At 37.7% G+C, this 16,466-nt stretch overlaps 1 protein-coding gene across 2 annotated transcripts in view; it reads right to left on the reverse strand.

Moving 5' to 3' along the window:
• The window catches only part of cmtm4 (CKLF-like MARVEL transmembrane domain containing 4), a 19,682-nt gene extending 4,227 nt beyond the window's left edge, over positions 1–15,455 (reverse strand). For both annotated transcript variants that reach the window (XR_004334258.1, XM_032530487.1), the window contains exons 1-2: positions 14,492–15,455; positions 7,403–7,579 (exon numbers count right to left, since the gene is read on the reverse strand). Coding sequence is in view for 1 of the 2 variants with exons in the window: in XM_032530487.1 (XP_032386378.1) it covers positions 7,403–7,579; positions 14,492–14,677 (363 nt within the window). In the remaining variant the exon portion in view is untranslated. The remainder of the gene's footprint in view (positions 1–7,402; positions 7,580–14,491) is intronic.
• Positions 15,456–16,466: the final 1,011 nt, after the last annotated feature.

Below are 16,466 nucleotides of genomic sequence, written 5' to 3' on the forward strand. Positions count from 1 at the left end.
ATATGTATTAGTTGAGTTTAATGTTTTTCCAAAGGAAAGTCTGAGACGGACTGAACTACTGCTGCCCCCCAAAAATAAATGTCCTCCGCGTCGGGCAATCAAACTAGAGATACTGTCAACTATACTAACGAGAAGAGACGTAATGTGCTTGTAGCAAGCAGTTACATAATATCCTCAGTTAACATAAACCAATAAAAAATATACAAAAAACAGGTCTGTGCCTTTCTAAACAGGGAACTGTATCACTAATGCCATCTTTTTGATAGAAACTTCTCTTACAGAGAAGACCAGAATCAGGACTGTATATTGGGTTTCTGCTTATCTTTAGGGGTAATCGTTTTTGAACACATACTGTATGCTGTTTTATGTTTCTGTTGTGCTCCAAAGAGAGCTAGAAATGCTTATTGGACTGCAACTATGGAAACCCTAGAGGATGCAGCAGAACACTAATTATGAAATATATTCTCTTGACAGTCTAAGCAAGTTCCAGAGAGCCAGAGAGCCAGAAAGCTTCATGCTTTCTTGTGTTATGAATCGTTTTGAAAGACAGACAGAGATAGTAGGTAAGTATTTCATGTCTTTTGTCAGCTTGGGTGGCAAACTTCAACTGTCAAACCAAGAAAGCTTTTATTGGATCCAGCTCGTAGGTAAAGTAAATACAACATGAGCAAAGTGGTCTTTGGTCTGAATTGATGATAGATTAATGACTGTGGCTAATAATAACCCCAAACCTCAGCTGTGTGATCCAATTCAGCAGAGAGATGTAGATCATTACCAGCAGACTAACAGAGAAACAAGGCTGGGTTGAAACCAATCGGGAATTGTAAGCCTTTGCTTGTAATATTATTCTGTACACAGTGGTACTACTAAATGGATGATTTAATACTGGTATGTGTGTGTTGAAGGGGTGTAAACAAACACATTATTTAAATAAGAACAAATAATGCTTTTTGAACAGATAAAAAACCAACATGCATTAACTGTGATGAAATAATGTCTGTCCCCAGAACAAAACAACCAGAATATACTGTGCACACTGGCAGTATTTAAACCATTGCTCTACTTTTAAAAAGAGAATAACAACACTAGTATCCCTCTCTCCCTCCCCTTGAGGCTGTGAATGGTCTTCCCTGTGTGTGTCCTCAGGGTTGCACCACCCCTCAGCATGTCGACAGTTATTTTGCTGTGCAAATTATGAAAACAATGCGTTGATTGGTCTGCCTGTATCTGTGTCTCTAGACGGTTGTGCAAAGCAAGCTCGTTCACACAAACTAAAACCATGATGTTCAACTTAATAACTAAAAGTCACCAAGCAACTTTACAACAGGATCCCAAGACTGCATTCATTTCCATGTTAAAGGAGCGGGAGAGGGAGTCAGGACCTGTGTGTTTCCCCCTCTGTGCTGCCAAAGTCATCATAGAGGGTGAATTAGAGGAGAAAGGATCACGTAGCACGTAATTATTCGAACAAAACCCTCCTGAGACTCTTGACTGCATTATAAAACAACTTACTCCACAAAGGAGGAATGGCAGTCCATGGTTTAGAGTTTGGGAACAGGGGAAGGCAGCAGAAGGGTTAACACTATAAAATGCTTACTCATAGTAAAAATCCCAGGGGCCTAATGACACTGGAGCAGCTTTGAACTTGATAAACGTAAACAGCGAGGGGAACAGTTCACAACTGTTTAGTGGAACAGAGCATCATGTGGGTACAGTTTGCAGTCAGGGCAGAGACTGTGAAATCAATCTCTAAGTCTTTCTGTGCTACAGTTTATTCAACAAAAGTAAATAGTAGAGGGTTTTTGTGTTGTAAACACAGAATTAGTTGTCCTCCAAATAAAATTATTTCTTTACAAAACATGGAAGACGCAATATATTTGTGCATAACAGCATATTCATAGCAATAACAACGAGTCAAACTGCAGCCCAACTTCCTTAAAGAACCACTTCCTCTGTGAGTGTAACGGCAACCCACAACCAAACTTACTTCTCCACATGCTTGTGCACACCAATAATGCATAATCAGCAGCATTCACAGTATTGTTATCCAATTCTTATTTGTTTAATTTTTTATTTTGGTCGCCTCTAACTGCTGCATATGTTCAGCTACAAAAACCATTCAAATATCAAAATGTTTGTGGACATTGCTATACTATGACTTTTGTTTAGAAATTCTATTCAGTTAGTTTTTTAACATCCTATGACAATTTTTGGACATACCATACTTACTTTTTTCAACATACTATGCTATGACTTTTTTATGAGTTTTCTCAACAACCTAGTTTATGACTTTTTTCAAGTTACTATACTAGACATACTATATATATGACCTTTTTATCACTTTTTTTGATATACTGTACTATGACATTTTAATAATTTTTTTTCGACATGCTATATTGACTTTTTTCAACATAATGTACCATGACTTTATCACTTTTTCAACATACTATACCATGCCTTTTTGTATTACATTTCTCAACAGGCTATACCATGACTTTTTTTAACAAACTATATTTTGACTTTTTTCGATATACTATGATTTTTTTTCTATTTACTATACTATGACTTTTATCTTCATACTATACTATAACCTTTTATGACTTTTTCCATTATACTTGCTGACTTTTTTTGACAAACCATAATTTGACTTTTTAATGGATTTATTCAACTTGATATACTATGACTTTTTATGACTTTTATTTAGCAATTCTGTTCAGTTAGTTTTTGGCATACTATGACAATTTTTGGACATACTATACTTCCTTTTTTATCACTTTCTTCAACATACTATACTAGGACTTTTTTATTACATTTCTCTACGTACTATACCATGACCTTTTTGTTATTTTTTTGACAAACTATAATATGACTTTTTAATACATTTTTTCAACATACTATACTATGACTTTTTTCAACATCCAGTACCATGAATTATTTATACCTTTTTTCCCGCATACTGTACTAGGACTTTTTTTTAAAATACTATACTAGGACTTATACGTTCAATACATACACATAGGTATGCCAGGTCAAGTAGCTCAGGTTTATAGGAGCATGCTTAGAAAACTGAAGGTTGTGTGTTCAAACCTAATGTGTTGCAGTGGGTTCTGTGATCAAATATACAAAGTGAAAAATTCAAATAAGCCCAAAACATAAACCAGTGTGAGGTTAGATAGCTCAGACTGATATAAGAATGTCTGGAAAAAGATGTTTTTCAATATGCTACATTTTTTTCGACATACTATACTATGACTTGTAACAACTTTTTTGACATACTATAGTATAACTTTTTTTAACATTCCATACTATGGCTTTTGACATATTGTACCATGACTTTTTTCCACATACTATACTATGACATTCATTACTTTTTTTTTTTTTAATTTGAATATTAGACCTTAAAACTCTCTACAACACGTAGGGTTTGAACACACAACCTTCAGAGTTCTATCACCCTGAGCTATCTGACCCAACACACATGACTGTGGTGTCTTTGATTTTTGACTTCTTCACTTAAGGCTCACTGATATTTAGTATAGTAATTCATAAAAAATGTCATTAAAAGTCATAGTATGGTATGTCGAAAAAGTTATAAAAAAGTCATAGTATGTTGAAAAAGTCATAGTATAGTATGTAAAGAAAAAAGTCTTACTATATATTAAGTCAAAAAAAGTGATTGTTTTGTAGATCGGAAAAAGTGATAGTCATTGTATAGTATGTCATAAAAGTCAGCATACTATGTCAAAAAAAGTAATGGTATAGGCCTAGTAAGTTGAAAAAAAGTGATTAAAAGGTCACAGACGTTGAAAAAGTCCCAGTATAGTATGTTGAAAGGGCATAGTATAGTATGTTGAAAACGTGATAAAAAAAAAGCATGTTGAAAGAAGTCATAGTATGTCGAGAAAGTGATAAAAAAAAGCCAGTATAGTATATTGAAAAGAATTATTAAAAAGTCATAGTATAGTGTGTCGCAAAAGGTCATAATACTGTATATCCTGTTGAAGAGAGTCCTAGTATACTATGTCAAAAAAAGCCATAGTATAGTATGCGGAAAAAATTGATAAAAAGTCATGTCATGTTGAAAAAAGTCAGTATAGCATGTCAACAAAAGTGATAAAAAGTTATAGTATTGTATGTAGAAAATAAGGTCATGGTAAGTCATAAAAATGTGATAAAGTCATAGAATAGTATGTCAAAAGAAGTCATAGTATAGTATGTAGAATAAAGTGATAAAAAAGAAAAAGACTAATATGACCAAAACATAAACCTGTGTGTCAGGTCAGATAGCTCAGGGTGTTAAGAGAATGTTTGGAAAGTGTTAATATTCATGATGTTTTTTAAATTGTATACTATGAATTTTAAATGACTTTTTTTGATATACTATGACATTTTTGCTATACTATACTATGACTATCACTTTTTTTTAACATACTATGAAAAAAGTCAACATATTACACCACAACTTTTTTCGACATGCTATACTGTGACTTTTTGTGACTTTTGAACCTTTTTTAACAACAGTGTTTTCAATTAAATTATTAAAACCGTTCCCACTTTTCCACTATTCTCCCTACTTCACCTTCTTCTTATGAAGTTAAGCTTGCAATCCAGTTTAGCTTCAGCAATTTAGCTTTTTAGCATTCATGTGCATTTTCTGCAGGAAATGCTTTTTCTAGTTAACTTGTCAGAGCTGACATGAGAAATTCCAGTGAGGCTCAGGAGAAAAGGAACAGAATGTCTAAGAAAAAGAACAAACAGTAGGATTTTAGATTATATGGACTGCCACTCCGAGACTGTAAAAAGCTTTCATTTGGTGTTGTTCTGCCAAAAGTTGAAGCCAAAGGCACTCCCTTTATTCGTGTAGGAGGTGGAATACTGTACCAAGGATGCCATAACGCAATCTGATAGCTATGGGTGGATACATGGACTATAAACAGTCAATGTACAGGTGGATCAGATTTGGACTGATACACAACGCATGGTATATAGTTTAATATTACCATGACAATTACCGGTATGTAGACAATTATTATGTTATCAAGACTAAAGGGTACAGTCATGCACCAATTTTGCAAATGTATTGTTGTCATAGTCCAACCTATTGTTGTGTTATGTACAGTTCAGACACAAGGACTCTAATAATCCAAGTTTAAAGCTATAGTGCATAGTACGCAGCATGATAACAAAACTATTGGTGCGGTCACGGAAGGCTTGTATTACACACACACACACACACACACACACACACACGGTAGTAGTCTAGGATTTAAAAAACATGATTGAGAGGCAGGGAAAGTCAATGGACGCCAACATCTTCTTCATATAGTCATACTGAGAAATACAGAGAGAGTTGTGTGGAGCTGACTCTTGCTCTGTCTTCAAAAAGAAGTCAAGTGAACTTTGGTAACTTGGCTTTGGTAGCCCCATCAGTTGTGTAAACAAACACTGTGTCAAGCAATGTCACCAGTGGCCATTTTGTCTCAAACTCTTGTCACAACCCTTGTCAAGAACCTATTGTTCTTACAGTTTTTAACAATTGCTATACAACACACAACTGGCAAAACAGTTAACTTTATGCTCAAAATCAATTTGATAAGTGATATCGAATGAAAAATGCTTTGTGGAAACAGTAAAATTCGATGGAATTTCATGAATATTGACTCAAAGGAAATACGTTTGGTCTCATCGAATTTTATCTTGATCGACACACGGCTTTTGGAATAACCGCTGATGGAAATGTTATATGCCGAATAAATATTGAAATATTGATTTAGTTTTAGGTCCTGTTATGGTTGCAACCCGCCACAAAATGAAGAAGAAGAAGTTTTACTTAATTTTTGCCCAGTATTTCCGCTCTGTTTGCACACATGGCGGATGTCTACAAAGACAGATGTAAGTGGACAAACGAGGACACAAGTGACTTTTACGACAAGCCGTGGGACGTCCTCCGGAGTAAATGGAAGGCACTCAAACAGCGAGACATGTCTCAAAAAGGAGTTGTCTTGCAGCTTCATTACACAGAGGAGTGCATAATGAGTCACATGAGTTTTTTAACCGAACTTCAGATAATTCGATTGACAAGTGGATGGAAATAGGCTATTGTAAACTAAACTCCAACACTAATTTTAAAAATACAACAATACAATAACACAATACACCAGGTCTACAAAAACACTGCAAAAAAGTCCCAAAATCAAATAATTCTTCCAAAATACTCACATCTGTTCTCCTCCAACAGGAACATTTAGTCAGTCATAGCCCAGTGACATAAAAACACTAATATGAGGTGGAATTACAGAAACTGCATTATTTTATGTGCCATGTGTACCCTTATACAAAGATAATAGTATATTGTATGGACCATAGATTGTGTTCTGCACTGCAGTTTCTCTTGAAGCCTCTCTACATTTTTGCTTTGTTGGGTTTAGTAATGCATGCATTTTGTTTCTTTTGCTGCAGAAATTCAATACAAAAAAGAATTACCCATGTCAGAGTAGCTTTACAGAATGTACGGTTTACGGAAAAAAAGGAAATAGAGACAGAATTGTCCTGGTACTCGTCTTCCTCTCCCTCACACAGGAATTTTTCATACTTACTTAATGTTCATCTTTACTGTATTGTTCCTTTTCCACACAAAATCAGCCCAAATAGGTCCTCTTTTACACACTGTATGTACTACGTACTGTATGTATTTGTTTTCCCATCCTGTATATATTCAAATATTTGTTTTTATATTTAATTCCTATCATTATTATTATTATTATTATTTAATGTATACTGTATGTATGTACTGTATATTGTATCCAAGTATTTAATTTATATTTATATTCTGTGCTGTGTGACTGATGTTTGCTGCTGTAACACCATCATTTCCTATTTTTTGGGATCAATAAATATCTATCAATTCCTAGATGGGAATCAGCTTTGATTGATTTATTTGCATAACTTCAACCAGCTGTTTCTCTCATTTACAGTAACAATGGAATACATGTAAAATACAGGGGATAGATTTGTTTTTCCATAACCAATATGAACAAACGTTCACTTTGACTTCAGCCTATAATTTAGGTTTAGAACATGATGTTATCTGATCTGACATACAGTGTGAAAGCATTAGCAAATTTTTGAGTAAAAATACATTGTTTTGGTCTTGGTTGAGCTTGTGTGTAAAAGAAGTTCAAGCATTTTAAAATTGTATAAACTGTATGCCTTTGTGTCAAACCAACAAGAACTATGTTAATAGTACAGCATACACATACAGATGTAGTGCTAACTGTGTTAAGAGTTTAGGAAAGTTGTTAAAATTATTGAAAGAATTGTCAAAGCAATTGTAAAAAACTGTAATTGAGTCAAATATATCATGTGTCTGGTCCTATGGCACATTGCGTCTGCCTGTACATACCGTGAGGCTCCAGTTAACATGGGGCACCTTGGTGTGCAGGTTGAGGCTGAAGATAAAGAGGAGGACTCCTGTTACCACGAAGGCACTGCAACTGACAAACTCGAAGAAGTACACCCCCCCACAGGGAGAACACATCATGATGGTCTCTATGCAGATGAATCCAATAAGTGATAGGACCTGAAGTAAAGAAGAACAGTAGAAGGACAAATTGAGAGTACTGTATATTGTGTATGTTAACTGTCTTAATGATATCGATCAAACTCTTGTACAATTACTCTGCACGTTTGATTTGTATGACTGGAATCTGGATGAATCTCACAGTCATTTTAGTTTGAGCTAGTCTACAAAAACAAAAATGTGTAATATAAAAATCCCCAAATAAATGTTTACTGAAATACTGCTCTTAAGCATAAAAGAGCACTGTACGTGAGGCCATTTCTGTAACTTTATGCGAGTGTTTGTTAGTGCTGAAATTCCAAGCTTTCCAGATGATGAAGTGATTGTCCTATGAATAGACCAGAGGCCATGAGCCCATCTCAAGAGTCCCACTCCTGGCAGCCTGTGAAGATGCCTCCCTCCAGCCAACATCCATCAACAAACCACAGTATGGGAAGAATTCTGCTATTAAGGTGTTCCTCTTGCCATCTAGACCTCAACAAAACCACACACAGATTACCGATTGGCTTAGAGTGGTCCAAGAACCAGAGACGTAACAGAACCAGGAGAATGCCCTGAAGCAGCCGAATTCAAACCAGTTTAGACCAGATCTGCAATATATTGTATAATTATGGGTGTGAGTTTAGGGATGAATGGAGGTTAAACTATAACAAAAAAAGTCCACAGCAACGTTTTCAGCTTTTCCAAATGGCACAACCACTTTGGGCCATTATTTAATCATTTTAATTTAATTTAATTTAATTTATACTGTTAATTGATCCCAATGGGGAAATTTGCACTCTGTTTTTGTTAGTAATCACTACACACAGGCCTGAAATACACACATGCTCAGGACCTATTCATGCACAAATGGAGAGATGTCAGAGTGAGTGGGCTGCCAGTGCTGGACCAGCACCCTAAGCAGTTGGGGGGGGGGGGGGGGGGGGGGGGGGGGGGGGTTAGAGCACCTGGCAGTGCCCAGGTGAAGTAGCATCTCTCCAGCCACCAATCCACACTCCGTATTTTGGTCAGTACTGGGACTTGAACTAAGCAATTTACCTTCCTGTATCATACTTCATATGTACTTGTGGATGGAAGGACAGTTTTATTGTCAACTAAGACATGCCTTGTGTATTATCGGTGTTGATCTCTACTCTATAAGATACAACAGCATTGAGATAATGCATGACAGTAGTGTTTGATTACATGGATTTATAAATGTCCACGCAAGCTAAACAGGCCAGTTTTGCATGAGCAGATTCAACTTTACACAGGTCTTAAAGGATGTAGTGTGAAGGCTTTCTTTTCCTTTTCTGTCATTTGCAAAAGGTACCTAGACTTTGCATGACATTTATATTAGTGTAATTTAAGATAAATCAAACACAAAGTGTCATGGCTGATTTAGAAACTGCCACAACATGTTTTCTTTAAAGACATAACAGTTTGTGTTAAAGTTTGTGTTAAGCTCACCAACTCAGTTACACTAACACTAACAGTTTAGAAAACACTTTGACAACAGTAGAAGGCAGTGTAAAGTGTTCAATAAACTGCAGTAGTTCTTTCCTTAGTGTACAGATGACTGAAGTGCTGCTTCATTAGCTGCTTCTTCTCTATAAGCAACACACTGAATATCTCACCACTCCAAGTTGCTTTGATGACTTGATACAAAGTTACGTTTTGCTAGTCTCAAAGAGAGATTCGGGGTTGTTTTTATTTTGACATTAGTTTGGATGAATAAGAATCCCTGGCTGCAGCCAGGGCAAGCTTATATAATGCATAGTTATTATTCCAGGCAACCTCAAGCTTAAATGAGCACCATCTGAACTCAAATTTATGGCAAGTGGGCCTTAAGACACACAACAATCATTGTTGAACCAGGGTGCCAACCTCTTTGAAATCTGCTTCCTCTGTCATCAAGGCAACAAAATCAAGGGAATTGCACAGGCATAAGCTTAGGTATGTGGTCCGATTATCTAAATAATTTTGGCAGTGAGAGAAATACAAACATTAGCAACCAAACATTATATAACCAAAATGGTCAGATAACACAGAATAAACACCAAGGCCATTGACTAAAACCAACTGTTTATAACCAAAGGTATTAATAGAACACCTATTTCCATAAATCTCTGTACCATTGATATGGAGATGAAATGAGAGGCTTCAATAGAGTGAGGTCTAGACCTACTCTTTCTGTAAAGTGTGTCGAGATAACTCTTGTTACGAATTTAAACTATAAAATAAAATGTAATTGAATTGAATAAGAGTTTTCACCTACTGTGTGTGTGTGTGTGTGTGTGTGTGTGTGTGTGTGTGTGTGTGTGTGTGTGTGTGTGTGTGTGTGTGTGTGTGTGTGTGTGTGTGTGTGTGTGTGTGTGTGTGTGTGTGTGTAAAGTAGGCTAAATTTATAAAAGGTGTAAGAAGGACAATGATTTTCAAGTCATCTACCTAGTATGGAGACTGGTTGTAAATCTCAATGTTCATCTTACAGGAAATGGCAAACATATTTGCTCATTTATATTTTGCCCATTTTTGGTGTGCCTATTTGGAACATTTGGAAGAAGGTGAATTTCAGCAGCTACACAGCAAAGCTTTTTCCAGAAATAAGACATTTATTCCCTTTCTTTTGCAGAAAAGTCTCTCTAACACGGTTGTATCTAAACATTTGAAACGTGTTCATTAAGGAGCTATTTTAACTCAAAAGTGTTCATGTAAAAAAGCTTCAAAGTTAAAGGTTTTTTTTAAAATCCAAACACTGCAGTTGTTGGTGAAACCAAATATAAATTTTATTTAATTTTTTAGCCATCGCAGTTCTTTGCCTCTTATAGCTTTGACACTGCTGAACAAACACATTTTAGAAGAACCCCAAACAGTCTCATTAACAGAAGACCCTTCCTCCTCTCCCCGAGCTCTCATCAGCTCGATTTTCAGCCCTATTTATCCAGTTTAATGAGCAGAGTCTACTGTTTCTGACAAGCAGAGTGTTGTTGTGTGATGAGTGAGTTAGTGAAGTCATTCGAGAACCCTCCTGCTTGTGACGGACTCTTTGTTCGGTCTTCCAAATCTCAGGCTCTTGCCTCACAGGAAACACCTAGATCCAAATATAGTAATGCACGGACACAACTTGTCCAGCAGTCACATTGCCAAATTGTCACAAAAGAGAACGCAAATTCACCATTATTATTATTATTTCATTTGTTTGTGCAGCTGCTAAAGCCTCAATAAAGTATGTAGTTGGATAGCAATCTGTCTGTGGTTACAATGGTTACACCCTAACACTGGAGGGCTGCATGGGCCGAAGGCTGATGTCATGTCTCTTGAAGACAGCATATTGCTTTCCCCGAGTCCTTGTGTAGCAGGTGTCAGGCAGCCACAGGGGAGGAGGCGAGGGATAACAAAGCACCATACTGGATAATCTTGTAAGTAATGATTTTATGTCAACCTTCACCCCGACACAACCTGTTCAATGTGCATACATAAGTGCACCATTATGCACATCAACTCTCTTCCTCTTCTTTCTCTCACATGAACATAAATCCTTATCTTTGGAATTATGCACATTATTAGTTGAGTTTAAAGGCCTCTTAAACTCAGATTCCCTTCTTATACACCATCTGTTCTATGCAAAAAAAAGGGGGAGTAAAGAGGCCTTGCTGCTAAGACTGTGCAACATTATATGCTGCACTCCAAGTGCTATGGGACCTCATCCACAAAGAAATTACCCATGATATTGAATATACTTCAGCAGCAGCCCACAGTCATGTCTGTGAGGGAACATGTAGCCTTAATGCAGGGTTATATTTCACCCGTATATACTCACAAGTTAAGTGTGTGTTGGTGTGTGTAGGCAACGCCATGCATGTTTCCCCACTTGCACGCACAACATTCTTGTTGTCATTATGTCTCCCTTCTCTGCTCTGAATAAGTAATGTTTCAACCAGAAGAGAATTGAGCATATGGCATCTCCTTTAGAACAGGAAGTGCTCGCTGACATTTGGGAGCATCTGGTAACTTCATTAAACAACATCCACAGACTGAAAAAACACCTTACCATAATATTTAATTACCACTTGTTGGAATAGGGAAATGTGGGTCCACATACCTTCGTGAGTGAGATATTATTCATCATTAAGTCATGAAGGTTGTTGGGAAAGAAAAAGGGTTTGATTGGTGTACTGTCAGGTGCTATAAGATATCATGTTCCTGTCAGTGTAGAGGGGCATGAGCTGAATTTCAGTAGGTCTTTGTTGACCCAGTCACAACAGACAGACCAAGACAAACCTGCTGTCAGTATGGACACAGCTCACTCAGGTTACATCCTACTAGGGGTTGTTCCTGATCAGTACAGGGTCAGCTGAAGCCTGTGTGTCCATTCATCCAAGGTATGACAAGTTTACTGACTCTGTAAGAGCCGTTGCAAATGCATTTTAGGGCTCTGGTGTGAAACAACTACATAGTTCCATTCTACTTTGCACCTTGGTCTGTGCATAGGGAAACAAAGAATTTCTTTGGATCATGGATCAGTGCAAATGTCAGATTATGTCTTTCTTAGTGCAAACAAGGCCTGAATGTAATATCATATGAAGTTTTTATTGGCAAAGTCTGAAGGAAATATGGACATTGCACTTGGGGGTGTATAAGGCATTAAGCTATGGGCACACTAACTTTTAAGTGATGATAGGCAAAACTGACATCATCACAAAAGCTTTACATTCAACCTGTATTTTATACAACAGAACTCCTTATTCCTCATTGTGTGCAAAAAGATGATATTTAAAGAAGCATGTGGTGCACTGCAGCATGTATTGGACCGTATCAGTCCATTTTGCATGGATGCTAATCATTACTCCACATAACTTTTTTACATACAAAGATGATCTATTAACACATGACTACTGCCCTTTCAGCAACTTTCAGAGGAACTTTCTGTAAACACAGTCTATGAATATATAACAGACAACACCTCCTTTGCAGCGTTTCCAGATTAAGCACAACCTGTCTTGTACATGAACAGTACATCACATGCAGCCAGCTTTGCATTGTCGTCTATCAGTTCTCGAAGGTCATCGCACAGCCTCAGCTGGCACAGAGCTAAACGTTTAGAGGACAGAACAGTTAAAATACAGACAGCCTTGTAGACCTCTAAGGTAGGCTACTGAATGTAAACTTGAATGACTTCCAATAGTCCTGTCCTTGTAGGTGGACATATGACTAGGTCTATTTGGACTATAGTATCAGCACTGAACAAACCATTCAAGTACATAGAAAGTGTAAACAGAATATTAGTATTAGGAACTAAGGTAATGCTTGCATTTAGCTTAGCTGTACCATAGCTGTTATGTTACTGCGTATACATTTGTAGCAGTGTCATTGTAATGTTGTGTACAGGTTTTATTTAACATATAAGTTAGCATTGGTGGTAAATGTTTCACATATACATATATACACACACACACACACGCACATATGTGTGGTTATGGTTTTTATTGTACTGCATTTATTTATCAGTGGGCAGCCTTCTGCAACTAAAGCAGTGTTCAATAAAAACAGATAAAAATTCAGTTTGTGCTGCCATTGAGCAGCAAAGTCAAAGACAATATTTTCTCATTTGCTGTAAAATAGATGAAGACTGTGAGTGTGAATCCTTTTTTTTGTAGTTACTGCCTGCTCCAAACCTCTCCCACGCTGATGACAGATGGCTTCCTATCCTAACTTCCCACGTACACCAAGGTAAACATCACAGGTGTGTACAACAGAACAGGCTGTCTGTGCGCTTCTCTAAGACCAGTGGGACACGCAGACACTCACAAGCTGATATTTGTTTTCAAACGTTTCCTAGAGTAAAAACAAAAGCTGTAAAAGTGAAGCACAGAAGCCAGAGCTCTGCAATCTTCTGTTCTAACAGTCTGGACTGCTAGTTTGCTCGTGCTATTCACAAACATTAGTAATAACATTAGTTATCACATTACTTATAGGCCTAATTGCTAGCTTTGGTTTTTTCCTGTTGTGGACACACTGCATCAAGTTCATGAGTATGCAGGCCTGTGTATTTTTTTGGCACCAGGAGAAGAGAAATGGTTCTGGTTTGATAGATATTTCCTTCTGAGGTGAATTGTCAGTGCTTTGGGAGCCCTCATTTGCTATGTCCCAGTTCAGACATCTGGTTTAGGTGTATTGATTTAAAATAACAGTAAAACATTGTTTTTCCAGTAACCACTACATTCTGTCAAAGTAATAATGATGTTATTTTCTAAGAGCAATTCAGGCATCACTGTGTGCATTGGTGAGTAGGTCCACAGTTGGTAGACACATTTGAGGACTTTGAGAGTAGCAGTGGATTAGCAGCAAGCATTCACACATAGGAAAGGTAATTTTCTAGCTGCTTACAAACATGAAGTACCTACAGAAATACTAGCTTATCACAAGACACATAAAATATCACAAAACACAATAACATCACTAAATGCACTGTTGGGGACAACATTGAATTACTGTACCATTGTGTTGGAGCCAATGTGCATCCTTCAAAATAAGAGTGCTGGAAATACACATTCAGCCTACGTGTTTGGCAAGGTTTGCAAAGCATTACTTAATTAAGAAATGGAATCCTTAGCAACCTTGCCCCTGTACCTTCACGTACTAAGGGGTAAACCTGACTGTTCACTATTTTAGGGATGAGGTGCGGGGTAAACCAGGACCTGTAGAGCCACATAGGCTATATTTGAATTAACATTATGGGTTTACCACTTCAGGGAGTAAACGGTGAGGTATTAATGCTCAGAATACAGTAGTTTGAACATGTAAGGTGTTGCTTTAAAGAGAATAGTTGCCTACTTTTCCTGAAGGTATAGGTGCTATGCCATATGTTAGTTGCTACTCAGACGGTATGCCAATCTCTGAACATTACAATGTATGTTCAATGCTCAAACTTACCACTTCGACGGCCTTTAAAATCCCAAAGTATGACTTAAGGTACTCCATGTCGCACCTAATCCCCCCCAAAACGTTCCTTGAATGGACGGGCTCGGTGGTGGGTTGATACGGACTGCTGGCCCCGGAGATCATGGAGGTGTTGGAGGCCTCGCCGTCAAAGCCCTCTGTCTCCTCGGTGGTCCTCATGATGATTGTCGGGAGAAGCTGGACTCTCGACTGGCGCTGTTACGACATATAAACCCAGGCGGACAAACCGCCGGGATCCACCTCACGGGCGCAGGTTATGCTTCAGAAAGCACACTTTGTTCCACGCAGGCTGGAAGTTGATGGAGAAAACAAACCAGACTGTCTACTTTTTAGAGCCACCCCACGGGGAAACAGCCGTGGAGGGTACTGTTTACCATTGCGCGCAGGAAGATCAGGCCGGGATCCGTTTCATGTAACCCTGCGCAGTTTCCTCCTGGTTGCAATACGTTGCGTCTCTCTAAGCACTTCTAACTATGTTAGGCGGGTCACTTGTTCGAATCCCAGGGTCACTTCACCATGGACGATTCTGGTTAACGTTTCAGCACATCATCGGAAAAAAAAAAATGCCTACCCGGCTGTGTGACTCGTCTCTGCGGCTGAAAAACATCCACCCGTTCTGGCCCAGAAGGACCGAGAGAGAACCTTGTTGTCTCCTATTGTAAACTTAATGACTAGTCTCTACAGCAGCTCGCAGCGAGGCTGCCTGGACGCCGCTTTCACTCGCAATGGATGCGAGGCAAGCTTGTCTCCGCCCCTCTGAAAACTGCACATTCTTGTGTAGGCTCTGCGCCCGTTTTAATTCCCAAACAGCCTGCAAAGCGAATCCAGCCGGAACTACGCCGCCAGGACCGGGCTCTGCTGCATTTTTTCCTTTCTCATCGTCGGTATCATATGCCTCTGCAGCCTGCAAGTTAGCCTACCTCCACTCAGGCCTCATGGCTTTGTTTCTATTTTCTCTAGATGATTAGGTTTACAGTGTTGCAGTAGCTTACATCACTATACTAATCATAAGAGTTTTTGCTGTAGCCTATAAGCTTTAAAAGTCAGTCTAACACAAAACCTTGAATATCAAATTATAAAAAATAAAATAGCCTAGGCCTACATACAGCTATTTCTCCAAATTGATTAATACAGGCGTGACAGCAAATTATCCTGGATTTTTTTTATCAGATGTCAAGTAAACTTTCAGAATTCAGGGATAGGCCTAATTTTCTCCTAATTAAATAAACTGTGCTCTCCTGTACCTTACTGCCCTCTTATGGTACGCAGTAGTATTAAAAGGTTGTATAGGTGATTGCACAGGGTTGATATGCTGCAAGTCTATGAAGTCCTTAAATATTGTTTTCAAACAGTAAGTATCCTTTAATGTAGTGGTGCCGTTATCTGATCAAATGTGCAGATTCACCCACAATGCCTTAGCCAATAAAATGTGGAGTGTTGCAAACTACTGTGGCTTGAACAAGGCGACCTTGAAGTAGTAGGATGGATTGAGGCAATTAAAAATGACTGGCTTAAAAAAAAAATACTAAAAAAGTTCAGTCAGAAATAATCTGTTTAGGACAAATAGTATTAATTGTAACATCATTAATGTGATTCTGATGGAATACATTAGGACTGTAGTACTTTCATATTTGATGAGTCCAAATCAAAAGGGAGGCTTCTTTTGTCTATCGGCACATTTGTTACAACTCCAATTTAAATACCTATTTCAAATCTTTTAATCTGTGCTTGTAATCCATAATTGTTTTCCTGCCTTTGTTACAGATGTCATTTTTTTTAAAATGTTCATTTCTATTTTGGATTGAGCAATCAGCATCATAGTTGTCATTAACAATGTCACTTTTTTATATCGTTTTGTGCTTTAGTGTGGAGGTAGAGTTAGGGGTTGTCAATCGATCAAATCAATACACATGGTTAAAAATTAGACGCAAGAATGTTAAAGTCAACA

The sequence above is a fragment of the Etheostoma spectabile genome, chromosome 1 (genome assembly GCF_008692095.1).
Source record: "Etheostoma spectabile isolate EspeVRDwgs_2016 chromosome 1, UIUC_Espe_1.0, whole genome shotgun sequence".
NCBI lineage: Eukaryota > Metazoa > Chordata > Actinopteri > Perciformes > Percidae > Etheostoma > Etheostoma spectabile.